This window comes from Actinia tenebrosa, unplaced genomic scaffold (genome assembly GCF_029948245.1).
Source record: "Actinia tenebrosa isolate PJP-AT-01 unplaced genomic scaffold, QUT_ActTen_1.0 PGA_scaffold0__85_contigs__length_37466705, whole genome shotgun sequence".
Classification (NCBI taxonomy): domain Eukaryota; kingdom Metazoa; phylum Cnidaria; class Anthozoa; order Actiniaria; family Actiniidae; genus Actinia; species Actinia tenebrosa.
The window spans coordinates 26693208-26707659 of record NW_028292569.1 but is presented as its reverse complement, the minus strand read 5'-3'; the positions used below and the strand labels follow the sequence as shown (position 1 = coordinate 26707659).

The 14452-nt window shown below is 33.5% G+C and overlaps 2 protein-coding genes across 7 annotated transcripts in view; both read right to left on the bottom strand.

The window, feature by feature from the left end:
* Positions 1–10862, bottom strand: part of LOC116309077 (extracellular calcium-sensing receptor) — an 87413-nt gene extending 76551 nt beyond the window's left edge. For 2 of the 6 annotated variants that reach the window (XM_031719621.2, XM_031719626.2), the window contains exon 1: positions 10301–10858. The gene's annotated coding sequence lies outside the window, so the exon portion shown is untranslated. Of the gene's footprint in view, positions 1–2866; positions 2974–5556; positions 5707–6446; positions 6773–10300 lie in introns of those variants that run through there. The other 4 variants (XM_089038244.1, XM_031719623.2, XM_031719624.2 and 1 more) reach the window with 4 other exon arrangements.
* Positions 10863–12465: 1603 nt separating this feature from the next.
* On the bottom strand, positions 12466–14316 carry LOC116309070 (riboflavin-binding protein). The gene is made up of 3 exons (XM_031719610.2): positions 13979–14316; positions 13532–13774; positions 12466–12804 (listed from the first exon to the last, which is right to left on the bottom strand). The coding sequence occupies exons 1-3, from the start codon at positions 14225–14227 to the stop codon at positions 12664–12666; spliced, it is 633 nt and encodes a 210-aa protein (XP_031575470.1). The 5' UTR covers positions 14228–14316; the 3' UTR covers positions 12466–12663.
* Positions 14317–14452: the final 136 nt, after the last annotated feature.

The window sequence follows — 14452 nt, the reverse complement described above, 5'->3', positions numbered from 1 at the left end:
ATAAAGTATAAAAGAAAACGAAATATTTTAACAAAAAGGGGGTCGAAAATGTACGATTTCATTACAAATGATCCCGTTTATTACATTACCGAACATCCTGTATCATTCTCTCGTCAAGCTATTTTACTTACTGCTTTTTATCGATGTTCATTGACCAGTGATAAAAGATTAATCACTGGACATTAACAGCGTTCATGTAAGTTACTATATATCATTTCCTGATCAGCTTTATTAAGAGGCCACGAGGACTAAAAGCTTTAGTTTTTTATAAGTCCACATGATATCTGTAGCTTCAGATTTGATAGATTGAAAACAAAATCCGGTCGTATGAAAGTTTTAACGTTTATATCCGGAAAGTTAAGAGGAATCCTTTTTCCAGTGGCCCAATCAAAACGTTTTAAGTTGTAAAAGGGGAATGAGCATTAAGATACATAAAGAATACACTACGGCTGCTGCAGTAAAAAATTTCATGCTTTGGAATATTCAACCTTGCTTTAGGCTTAACGTTCTTTTCGTTTGAGACTATGCGTTATTTTCTTGAGTATAGCTTTTTTCCGGTTTACGGTCTTAACAAGATACATAAATATGAGAGAGCAAAAAATAACTATAATCATACTTTGGTATAGTCCTCTTTGCTTTAGACATAACGTCTTTTCGTTTGAGACCATGCGTTATTCTCTTGAGTAAGGTTTTTGCCAGTTTTACTGTCTTAACAATATACATAAATATGAGACAGTAAAAAAATAACTATATTCATTCTTTGGTATACTCCTCTTTGCTTTAGACATAACGTCTTGTCGTTTGAGACCATGCGTTATAATTCTCTTGACAGTTTTACTGTCTTAACAAGATACATAAATAAGAGATTCAAACTTATTTCTCAGTCCGAATGCTATCGATACTCTGAAATGAAACAACCTCTGGGCTGATATCGGCAAATTCAGGGCGCGACTATAACCACCGAACAGATTGAACCTTAAACAACCTCTGGGCTGATAAACGTCATGACATGGCTAACGAACAGATCGGATTGGAGCTTAGCTTTTTAGATTTCGCTTTTTAGGGAGAAAAAAGAAATTTGAAGGGAGGGTCCTAACAATCTTTATTTTATTTTCATTATATTGTTATTTTATTCTTGATGTTGAAACGTCAAGTTTTAATAAGTATCATATGCATGGTAACTATTAAAAAAACTCATTTACTTATTTCAAGGGGTTCGAAATATTCAAATCACGGATTTTAGTGGAAAATATGAATCGTCCCCATACATATCTTGTGACGACTTGCTTTGTTTGCCCCCTGGCAATCCATAGATGCATTGCGCGGAACGCAGGATCAAATTACTGGAAACTCTTTCTTTACATCAGAAAAATTTGGATATTTTCTCAAAATAAAGACTATCTAGGCAAAAAACTGAAGTGGATTCAGTTAATTCAACTATTCACGGACTGTATTATATGGTTTAGATTGAATTCTCTTGAAAAAAAAAAAACCACCGTACTTTTTGAGTTGAATGTACGCTATTGGATGTGTTTTACAAAAGAAAATGCATGACGTAACCGGGGTCAAGCTAGAAAATCGTCTCTCTTTCAAATAAAACACAACCTGTCAAAAAGAACAGAAGTGGATTTTGAAAACCCCGAGCTTTCCTGAACATTTTGGTATATAATTCATAGGAATTTGTTAAAATTTAGAACCGTATTTTTGCTGATTTTATAAGCTCATACTATCTGTTGGCCTATACATTCGTCTCTTATGGTTTCTTAGGTTTCGTAGCCTCGAAAACACGCTAACTATACAGTAGTTCGCGAAGAACAGAAGATTTACAGGGTCATTTAGGATGTTTTGTCACGCAGTTTACTTGTGCTATATAACTTTACTTTTAAGAACAACCTTTTGCTTTGAAAAGAGAGGAAAAAGACCGAAAAAGATCAAATATTCCAAATGTATGGGCAATTTTTTCCAATGATCTGCAATAGTACTACAATTCTGTCCAATTTGGAAATAATTGAATTCAAAAAATTTCTCTGACTGCCAAATGAGACTCGGCCATAGTTATTAACTATGTTTAAACCCATTTCATGTGCTTTTATATCTTTTATTTGTGAACTAGGGACTGGGTGACCTCGTTTTCGTGCACTTGTCAGCCGTTATTAGAACGGTGTTGTTGGTCTGCCAAACGGATCAGTTGTTAATAGTTCTTGGATATTTTTGTATGGTCTGCCAAACGGAACAGTTGTTAATATGTCTTGAAGGAGAGAAATAAATCATGATTAATTAACTTGTCTGTATTGTACTTTGTTAAAATAAGGAAATTTGGTTGATTAATTGTTGAGGAGCAGTTTTTCCCTGCACAGTTAATTATTAATTGGTAACAATTTAAATCAAGTTATATTCTCTTATGATGATGATGCGTTTCAGTGATGGCACTAATCGAGATAACAAAATATTTCACTCATGCGAAATGTTTTTAAAACATCATTTTTTTAAATTACGTACAGGAAATCCACGATCTTGAGTACAATTTGGAATTTATAGGTACGAGTGATGTTTTGAAACTCTTCAAAATTGGATGAGCCTTTAGGCGAGTCTAATTTGAGAACTTTTAAAACATCACGAGTATCTATGAATTCCGAATTTTACGAGAACATTGTGCGATTTTTTGTTTATGATACACTCAACAAAATTGAGCAACTTAATTGGGACTCTATACAGAGTACGATTTGGGAATTAATTGTACTCCTCTTGTTATTATTATTATTAGCATTATTATTATTGTTCATTATTTTGTCGTCGTTTTTATTTGTTCTTTCTTTTGTTCTTTCTCTTTCTCTCTCGTTCTTTCTGTTTAAATTTACATACTTACAATTGTAGCTCTTTTAATGACAGAGCAAAGTTAACCCAAGACAAATGATCCAACATCGAAGTTCATGTCTACATCTGTTTCTGTTTAGCTACAGTCGACCTTAAGGTCTTTTTAAGCACTCAATTTTCTTTCCTTGCGTCAAATGCAATCATTCTTATCTCAATTTAAAAAAAGGATTCAGTGTAGCACGCCCTCTGGATAGCTAGGATTAGCTAATGCGTTGATTCTCACGGAGGTAGATTGGTTTATCTAGCGCCGGATTGCTTTAATTTCTCAGTTGCTTCAACCAAGTTCTTGATCATCAATAAAAGCAGGAAAGGATTTTATTATTATCAGGGAAATGATCTCAAATGAATTGACTTAATTGTGCCTGTGGAAAAGTGTTCTTAAAGAAGTTCTTTTTAAACGACAACCGAAATTTCTAGAAGCATTAGTCCTTTTCACTTTCGGTATAATCAGTTTCTCACCCAAAGACAGGTGCCAGACTCTTATGAAAAAAACCGGATTCTTTGTTTGTATCAGAGGTAGATATTCGTGCGTTACTGTTCAGAAACAAATAAATGATAACCAGGGAGTGACACGTGGAATGAAATCGAAAAAGAATTTATACCCACGAAACTAGCGCCTCCCCTCCTTTTTTCGGATATTATTTTTAAAGTTACTATTGAAGTTTTTGTATATTTAGGTACATATATACATATATATATAGGTTTATACTAAGTTCCTTTTTTCTGAGTATAAATTTTACTTCGGTTTACACGTGGTTAATTGATGATCAGTGATATCCCAAAATGCATATTCATGTATACACTCGGCAAAATAATTTTGAGGTTTAAAACCGAAATGATAGAATCTAAAACCAAAAGGTATTATGAAAAATCGTAGAATCATATTTAATATGATTTATTTATTTGCGCTGGCTATTCAGAGGACCGGACCTGCGTTTGCGAATCGTTTGACTTCGATTTTTTGTCAGTTGCATGCAGTGTAGAAGTGACTTCCCATGTTCCATTTCGGTCTTAGCTTCTATGTTCGACAATGATTTTTCATTTGAATGGTTCGAAAATGAAGGACCCCGGCAAAAATGAAATTTGATTGCAGTAGTGGGCTTTCGATAGTGTGTGTATGGCTTTAGGCTTACCAATAGATCGAAATCAAATTTGGAGGAATTTTAAACTAAATAAATGATATTTTGAACTGCTCCATGGAGTAGTATAAAATACAATCTGAGGTCTACAAAGGTCTTAATGAAAGTAAAACTCAAAAATCATTTCGAATAAAGCAATTATTGTATACTAATTTGCCCTGCTTAAAATTTTGAATTGTAGCCTAGGAGCAATTGTTAAGACAAATTGGGTTTTAGTCCCTCATCCGCAAAAACTTACTAAATGTGATAAGTTCCATGCAATTTGTTCTAAGAGTTGGTAATGCCCTGACTTTCAACATTCGAGAGGCTGTTTCAGGGTTCGATCTGTGAGCTAGCCATGCCCTGACATTGATCAGCCCAGAGGTTGTTTTAGGATTTCATCTGTGAGTTAGCCGTGCCCTCTGTTTCGATCACCCCAAAGCCTGTGCATTTCAAGGTTCGATCTCAGTGAGTAAGCCGTGCCCGGACTTTGATTAGCCCAAAGGCTGTTTCAGGATTTGATCCACCACTGGTAGCCGTGCCTTTCAAACACATGTTGAAGGCTTCTAATAGTTATATGTGGATAGCTATGTCATTTTTTAGAGCATATTTCAGTCTTAGCTTGGCTATATATTCAGGTATGTTTCAAACTTCACTATGATTTTGCAGTTGAGTTTATTTTACTGATGAAAGTGGCGTGACAATTTTACTAGAATTTTTTTCTTCTCTTCTTCGTTCCTTGGAGAGGGGAAATGGAAGATGTCTTCTAGCAATGGGAACAAAATACCTTGGTGTAAAAAAATTCAAAAAAAGATAACGGATTTTTTTAAATGTTTATGTGAGTATGCAAAAAAAGAAAAGAAAAAAAAAAAAAAAGGGAAAAGAACAAATAATTACAAGCAAAAAAATAATTTAATTAACGATTATATTAACGGCTATATATTCTATGTTTCAAACTTCACTATGATTTTGCAGTTGAGTTGATTATACTGACGAAAGTGGGGTGCTAATTTTACTAAAAGCTTTTTTTCTCTCTTCTTCGTTCCTTGGAGAGGGGAAATGGAAGATGTCTTCTAGCAATGGGAACAAAATACCTTGGTGTAAAAAATTTAAAAAAAGATAACGGAATTTTTTAATGTTTATGTGAGTATGCAAAAAGGGGAAAAAAATAAAAAATAATTACAAGCAAATAAATCATTTAATATACCGTTTAAATAGCAATACCTCTATCAATCTACAAGTGACTGATATCTGTCCATAGTTTTTAATCATGATGGGCAAACAAAATTAAGTTGCTCAATTTTTTCATGATGGCAGCTCTTTTGTGTACAGAAGAATTGCAAAACTTACTTAAAAATTAGAATGCAAATATGGCAAATCTGCTGTTGTAGTTTTTCAAAACAAATTCAATATTTTACAAGGAGGTTTTTAAAAAGGAATGAAACTAAAAACTGAATGGTTAAAAATAGATCTTTGTGTAATGTTTGTGTTTCTTCACCTAACACAACGAACATGTGCTCAGCAGAAATTAGGACAATATGCTAAAAAGTATATAAAGACTTACTTGTGAAGACGTTTGATTGTGGCACGTCGTATGATCCGTTTCGATTTTAAGGCCAAAAATATTGACAATTTGAGGTTGAAAATGGCTTAAGTTCTGTATAAAGGATGCTCTCAGACCGGATACCTCTCGACAGTCTTTGTTCCTTCATGGATTATTCCGTTAAGACTGTAACGCACACAAGTTTTGTTATTAATTCTGTATGGATAATGAGAAAATTGGGACCAATCGGAAAAGAAATGAACGAAAGTACAATCATCATAGAAATCAAACTGACATTCCCATCGCAAAAGATAATCTTAGACTTTCGAGAATCCTTTGAGAAACCTTTCAACGGTAATTTCCTTAAATCGAGTGAGCAAAAGCACATTAACGGATATTAATCCAAACATTACAGGAATTCTAAAAACACCGGTTTTGAAGTAGGATGTTAGGTAATTGTCGGCCTATTTTCACTTACAAACGCATTATAAACCGCCTTCAAAGATCAATCAAAACCCTTTATTTTCAAGAATGTGACATAATTTCGCGCCGCACACGGAAAATTTAATTTAAAAACAGTATTGAGCGGCTCAATGCTGATAGAAGATTAGAAAGTGAAAGTACTCTCGAAGTTCCATTGCCCAGACACATAATTATCATGCAAATCTCACACTGAGTGTGGCGTCTTTGTAAAGAGGAAGCGAAACTGAAATGGCTGTTCGCTTCATGCAAGGGAACACTTTTGAAATAAGTGGATGGCGAAAAAGATCTCCTTCAGGATTTTCAAGACAGCTGATAGGTATAACTGTTGAAGGTCTTGAAGTCCATATAAGCAAAACGTTTCCCCTTTCTGTAATAAAAATTAAGTGTCCCTAAAAAAACTTAACGCAATCTAGTTCTCTTGTGCTTACCTTAAAGAGATCCTTCGAGCTGTAATTCTTGATTCTATTTTTGAAGGTACTTATATTATTTTCTAAACGATGCAATCTTTCTTCTCTTATTAGTATTTGCGTAGGAGTTAAGGTAGCTGGTTCAGACGTGGTGCTGTGATATGAATGACCACTTAGGTTCTTATGAACCGGAATTATGTCTTCATCCAACTGAAAACCAATAATCAATACTTATGATAATTGGTTGTTAATAGATTGTTTCCAAAACATTGCTGTGCACTTTTAATTCAAGTGGTTTGCAATAATATTATTGGCTAATGTGGAAAGTCTTTTTTAGGAAGGTTTCTCTCTCCCAGAAGTCAAACTGAGAGTTAGTCTTTCATTATTCATAAGGTGATTGAAGAATACTTGACATTCAGAAGGTAATGAATGGCGTCTACGGAGTTTTAGGAGGGGAGGAGAGGGGAGGATTTGTAGTGGCTTTGAAGTGGCTTCCTCTGTGAGCGATAGCCAATCAAAACCTACAAAATGATCATTTTAACCAATCGCGTTGCATGAATGAAAAAGACCTAGGAACTTAAATTTTGCAATGCTAAAGATAAGCAATGTTATGAAAACAGGTTAATTATTTATACCTACTCTCAATTTATTCTTAGCAGTTTATTGTTTTCGGATTTTTTTTTAATAGTTACTGTCCTGTCTCATGCAAATTTAGAGAATAGACCAAAAAACAAATAAAATATTATTTAAAAAATAATAAAATACATATAAAATATTTGGTCTAACTGGTGATAGAATAAAATTGATAGAATTTCTATTAGAGTGCACGCACTAAACCCGTGAAACAAATACTAACTTTAGGTTCTAAATTGTGATAAATAAACAATAGAAAACAAAAGGATTCTGTATGAAATCGTACTAATTAGTACTAATTAATGTTCACGGATTTAGTGCATAAAATAAATAATAAATAAATAATAAATAAATAATAAATAAATAATAAATAATTAATAAATAAATAATAAATAAATAATAAATAAATAATAAATAATAAATAAATAATAAATAAATAATAAATAAATAATAAATAAATAATAAATAAATAATAAATAAATAATAAATAAATAATAAATAAATAATAAATAAATAATAAATAAATAATAAATAAATAATAAATAAATAATAATAATAAATAAATAATAAATAAATAATAAATGAATAAAAAATAAATAAAAAATAAAGTAAAAAAATGTATTTTTTAGATGTACTGAGTAAACAGTTTTCATTTTAGTTTTTTCAACTTTTCACACATTTGTATATCATTTGAATCAAATCTATTAACTAAAACTGTTAATAACTAAATATTCTAATTAATGGAGAATATTTTTTGGCAAGAATATATTCATTTACTTTTAATTCAGTCTTTTTAGTTCGTTCACTTTAAATCACTTGTTTTAAAATTCTTGATAATTCGAATTCGTTTTAATCACGGTTTTCAAAGCTAGCTTGTTCTCGGGTAAATATTTTTTTGTTTAAGAACTAAAGTCTTTAATTAATTATATAAGACTGTTATTCTTGAGTTCAAAATAAAATATAAATAACAGAAAAAACAATTCTAATATAATAATTCCGAATATTATTATCTATGCTGTGTTTTTATTTATTTTCCTCTCTCTTTTTATTGGTGTCTTTTTAGAAAAGTTATAATACAAAAATTCGTTAAATAATATTTTTCCTTAAATAATTTTCATTTACTTTTCCTTGCTTTTCATTGTTGTGGTTGCTTTTGCTTTAAACAACTAGTACAGCTAATTTTCAAAAGGCTTTCGCTCTGTCTAGACCAATCCTGAAAACTAGCAAATTCGATTTCATTCCATCTAATCACAATGCCTGCGTTAGACAACTCATGACTTCGTAAATATTAATCTTCCACTAATTCGAAACTATAGGATGATAGCACCGAAAACACACCCCGAATTTAAATCATTTTAACTTTCTAATAATTATATGATTCCAATCAATGTCTTTGTGACATCCGCCATTTTTCAGGTTCAAGCCTTCAATGGCAATCTTGAACTATTTCTCTTATACTTTAAAAAACGATTTTTATTAACAAAAGAATGTGAAATTTCTCGCTGCCTTGCGTTCCCTTCTTACTTTTAACTACGCAAAAAATAATAACAACAATAATAATTAAAAAAAACAAAAACAAAAAACAAAATAACACTACACAATATTTAGTATGGTGACCAGAATTACACAGAGTAATTTCCATTTAGACCCTTTATAGATCAAATTATAATTTAGAATTTGATTTTTTTAAACCTATTTGTTGTTTAGCCATAAAAAATTCAGTACAAGAGAAAGCTACTTACAAGCTCAGGCGAAGAAAGCTAAGCTACACTTTATATACAAAAATATACAAACTCTTTGAGATAAAAGTAACACAATTCTAAATAGAAAAGAACTAGAAATTTATGAATAAAACATTTTGCTATTAAATATACGTATAAATATTTATTTAGTTATTGGCATTTCGTGACTAAAGATCTATTTACAATTTATCAGAGCGAAAGCGCTCTGTGCGGTAGATAGCTGGAAAGGAAAAGAAGGACGAAATTATCTTTCAGTTCGTATACACGCAATGTCAAGGGCATGTCCTCGGAGAAAGATTGAAAGCAAGCTCTGACTTCCGTAAATGCGATGCAAAAATGGGAATTTTTTTTAATGTTTCGCTTTTTTTTTTTTTTTTTTTATTTAATTCAATTTAATTTAATTCAATTCAATTATTCTATTTATTTATTTTATTTATTTATTTTCATTTGCTTTCCTTTTTTTAATTCTTTTTTATTTGTCGTTGTTCTAATGTCTGTTTCGGTATCAAAGACCCAGTAACCTCTTCAACTTTCGTTCCTCGTATTGCTATGACGACGACCGGTTTTAAAAAACCATTGTGAAGTTAGCTAGCCTAAATCATAGAAAACGCTGAAGCGAGGATCGAAAAATCGAGTGCATAACTTTGCTCTATTTCAAAGGTGCATAACTTTGCTCTATTTCAACCTCATAGTTATAAAGGAACGTATGGCTGTCGGAAATGACGGAGGCCGGGTCGGGCCATAACAAACAATTATCATGCTGAAAAAATTCTGGATTAATTAACAGTCAAAATATCAAAACTCCCACTCAATTATCAATAACTTTTGGAGACAATTTCATTAGAATTGTCTATAAAAATCACACGATATTATAAAACATTAATTTAAATCTAAGTAATTTAGATATCCGTTCCGCTGAATGAGATTATCAGGACGAATGGATTTAAATCGCAGCTAATCAAAGTCAGTTGTGTAAAGAATTTTATCAGTAAAAATGACTACGTAATGGCAATATTTTATACTCAATTGATATCTAAGAAAGCTCGGCTTTGTTTATAGGTCGATTGTAATAGTGAAGTTCTTTAAGCTAAGGATTGTTGGCGTTTATACAAATGATTTGATAATGTAAACAGCAAGCGAAAGAAATCAAATTTAGATGTAAATAAGGATAAAGATTAAATGAAATTGGTATTTTGTTATATTAGCTATGTTTTTTTTTCTTCTTCTCCTTCTTCTTCTCTTTCGAATTTTTTGCCTATAAATTTTGGTTTTTAAGGAAAGAATATTTCATATGAGAAATCCTAATATCTGTATTTTTTTTTTTCGATTTGTCTGCATTTTCTTTGCATGAAATAATTTTGAAAAAATGATCTTTCAAACAACGAGGTTTCTCGATGCTGCCTTACTAACTCTTCCATTCAAGTCTATTCTACTTTAGCTATACTGTTGAAAATACGGTATATCTTTATTTAAATTATCAGGTAAATGTTGCCGACTTACGCTTAGAAGTCAGGTCCGATCTCTTGGTGGCTTATGATTGCTATTCTGCTACAGACTTGAAAAGCCTTGTATTTCTTCAGTCTCTCGTTGAAGTCAAGACAGCTCTAAATAAGTCAGGGATGCGGAGCGTGAAGTACTTGAATGAACATCCACGATGATGACTCGTTTTGTATGCGTATTAGCTTGAAACAATTTACATCACAAAGACTGTTCGATAGTATTGGTCATTCCAGCATGAGTTTCGTCAGCCAATCAGTAGCTCAATTTGAGAAGGCCTTCTTTCTCCTTTTGATGGACGCTTCTCAAAATAACCGTGAGTGCAAGGCTAAGATGGAAATACAAAACAAATCACACCTTTTCTCGATGGAAATTGTGGCATTTCTTTTGTTTTTTCCTGCTAGCCTCCGCATTCAAGACACTATAAAGAAGCGTCCATTGTTTCAGTTGCTGTGCCAGGAGAGATAATAGTGTGAATTTAGTATGTCTGGGAGAGAAAAATGCAAGTGTGTAGGCGTACTAAGGAAGTAATAATACTGTTAACCGTTCCCGTATTGAGTTGTGTTTGGATGAAGCGCGATATGAAAAAAGGAAATAAACTGTTTCAGTGTTATGGCGCAGCAAGATTATTCAGCGGTTTTTGAGCTTGCGCACATCGTTGGCTCAAATCGAATGTTGAAAAGTAGTCGGTAGGTGGAAAGGAAAACTTTTACCTTTTTTTTTTTTTTTTTTTTTTCATTTGAGCTCACAATCCGAAATGGCTTAAGGTGACTGCCTACTTTTGGAAATTCATTTAAACTTTTTTTAAAAAATCGATTTCCGAATTGAAATTTAATGCTGATTCCAAATCTTGAAAGAAAAATAGGGTGTCCCGAGCTCGTTTTCGAGATAATCAGCATTTAATGGAAGTCTACGCACGAGCTTTTGGAGTAAAAATTCGCCATCGGAAGTGATAAGAAAAAAATTAAGATTCATAAGATAATAGTTATTTGCAGACTCTATGATTGCACGAATGAAGGCTAGTCAATCATTCTACAATAATACAGAGATATTTTCGACAAAAATACAAAAAAATACATTGATTTGTCATATTTTGTAGTTTCGGTGCCCTTAAAAAATCTCACAAAGTGGAACAAAAATCCCTACAAAAATCTATTTTTTCATGTGTTACTGATTTAAACTTTTTCTAAAATGTTTTTTCAAATGAGCTATTAAAAAATAGAGAGTCCCGTGCAAAATTTGAGGGTTTTGCCCTGTTGAAGCTCAAAATGCGTATGGTTCTTCAATAAAATCTTGTAGATTTTTCAGCGGTTTTTGAGCGCGCGCTCATCGTGGGCTCAATTCGAACGTTCAAAAGTAGGCAGCCACCTTAAGCTGTTTTAATTTTCCTAAGTTTAACAATGTAAATTAAACTCCTTTTATCCACATTTTACCGTTTCACAAAATCGAATTTTACGAAATGAGTCCTCATTTTGGGGAGGGGGACTTGACATAATCATTAAAAATTAAATGGCAGATATATACTACCGTCTCCCGTTGTAGTAGTTCTTATTATATGGTTTTCCTTCAAGTCAAGTACTTTTATATAAATATGCACGTTCCTGGTTTGTCTTAGTGCCAGGCTAAATTCCATGCAAATAGTAATTCCAGGGATGGAGGTTTGAAAAGATAAAAAAGAAGACAATATAGGGTTCACTGATTTTATTTCATAGATATGATATTTTGAGCCTCTCTTTCTTATATTTGCCCAACAAAACATTTGAATGAAGTCACCACGATGAGCACGCGCACTAAACTCATGCGTAGAAAGGCTGCGCGCGAACAATGCCCGTGAACGTTAAGATTTAGCGATATTTTCTAGCCGAACTACGCAAAATCCAACTCGATCTCTCCAGAAGAAGCTGCGTGGCAACAGATCGTCTCGAACTCGAGTTACTGTAGGAAATTGGACTTGAAAATGGATTGTTTTGATGATTATAAAATCATGGCATAAACGATTTTTCTCAAAAGAGATTTCACTGATTATTATAGTAGCTCTGTCAACTCTTTTGAAACTTAGCGACTAATTTTCACTTAGCACCTATAGTTACTAAACTAAACTCAGGTGTCCCAGTCTACCCTGCCCGTTGGGTCTTGCGCAATAAAATCTCACAATAGAGTGATGGTGGTGAATTCACATCAATTGTTTATTAATGTAACATCCTTTATTCATTTGATTATAACATTTCTTTGGCTTATATCATTATTATTATTCTAATAAAAGTTATGAAAAGCTTTGAACTCAAACCTTATGGAATACTCTTTGTCACTGATGATTATTACATATTATTAGCATTAGCTGTTGTTTAACGTTGTTTTTCAAAGACTTAATGCGAAGAAGAACGTGGCACGACTTTGTTGTTCGGGTTTTCGCCTTTGAAATCAAAAACCATGCAGTTGGAAGACCTTTCGTACCTGTAGCAGTTTCCATATATGTGGTTACACATACCTTCACCATTCTTAAAAATCTTTAAAAAAAAGAGAATGTCAGATATATTTGAATCTCGTCAAGATTCGTTGTTTAAGACCTGAACTGAGAATCAGCCAGTAACACACCACCCAATTACGCCCCAACACTACCCATGACACACAATAAACAAACTATGAAGCCCCATACACCACCCATGACACCTCATACACAAACCATGACACCCTATATACCACCCAGGACAACCAATACGCCACCCATGACACACTAACTACCCATTACACCCAATACACCATCCATGACACCTCATACACAACCCATGACACCCCATATACCACTCATGACACCCTATACACTATCAATGACACTCTATACACTACCCATGATACCTTAGACTATCCTTAACACCCCATACATTATCCATGACACCTCGTACACAACCCATGACACCCCATATACCACTCATGACACCCCATACAACATCCCACGTCCATGACACTCTATACACTACCCATGATACCCTAGACTATCCATGAAACCCCATACATCAGTAATGAAACTCCATATACCATCAAAGACAACAATATACAAGCCATGACAGTCTGTACACTACGTACCCATGACACCCCAAAAACCAGAAATAACTTCCAATTAGAAACTATGACACTCCGTAATGCCCATAATACAAGCCAATATACAAGTACATCAATTTTCATTTTTGAATAATAACTATGTTAACGCCATGATATTTTAGAGAAAATACTTACCTCGGCAAAGGTGCGACAAGGTCTGTCAGGTTTTATTGGACCCTTTGAATTGCGGTACAAAATGAAGTCATCCAGCCAGTTCTCGGAGTAAGTCTTGTCATTCTTGCAGGCTTCGAACATTTCATTGCAGGTATCAGTGCAGATGGGTACTTCATCGACCACACCATCAGATACCCCCCACTTGGCCAGGTTTGGATCGCAAAAGAATAGACATTGCATGCCCATAATATGGGTTTTGCATTGCTAAGAAATGATTTGACTGTTAGAAAAGTAAGAATTTATTGGATTTCCGTAACGAAATTTGTTCGTGTAGGATATTCTCGTTGGGGATAAATTCGGGATGAGGAGGCTTACGACCCCCCCCCCCCCCCCCCCCCCTCCTTTCAATCCCTCCTTTTTTTGGCTGCATCCATTCTTTCCTTTCTTTATTCCTTCTTTTATTCTTACCTCGCTTAAACCACCACAGTAGTCCCAGTCAAAGTGGGATATATCTTTCTCGCCACGTTCCATCAGATCCACAGTTACTTCCGCTGAACAGCAAGATTCGTTTTGCCAGGGAAAACAAGTCGCAAAGCCTGTCTCTGGTGAAGGAAACATCTTGTGATGTACGCCTTCAAGACACTTCTCTTCAGTGCCTGGCATTGCAGACACAAGCTGGATGCTAAGGATTATTGCAATAACCAGTGCAGTTAACATCCTTTTTGATTCGTAGATAGCCGGGCTGTTAGCTTGCTGTTATCAGGTCACTCACTCCGCCGTACAACTGACTGGGTGTTTGCCAGAGATGTGAATCTTAAAGATACTAAAGGTGACGTGTAGTTTCTATTTTGCATCGCTTTTAATATCCATTCTTTTGTTACAAATAACTTCAGGCTAGAGTATCATAGGACAAAGTACTCTAACTGGACTTCTATTGACGTT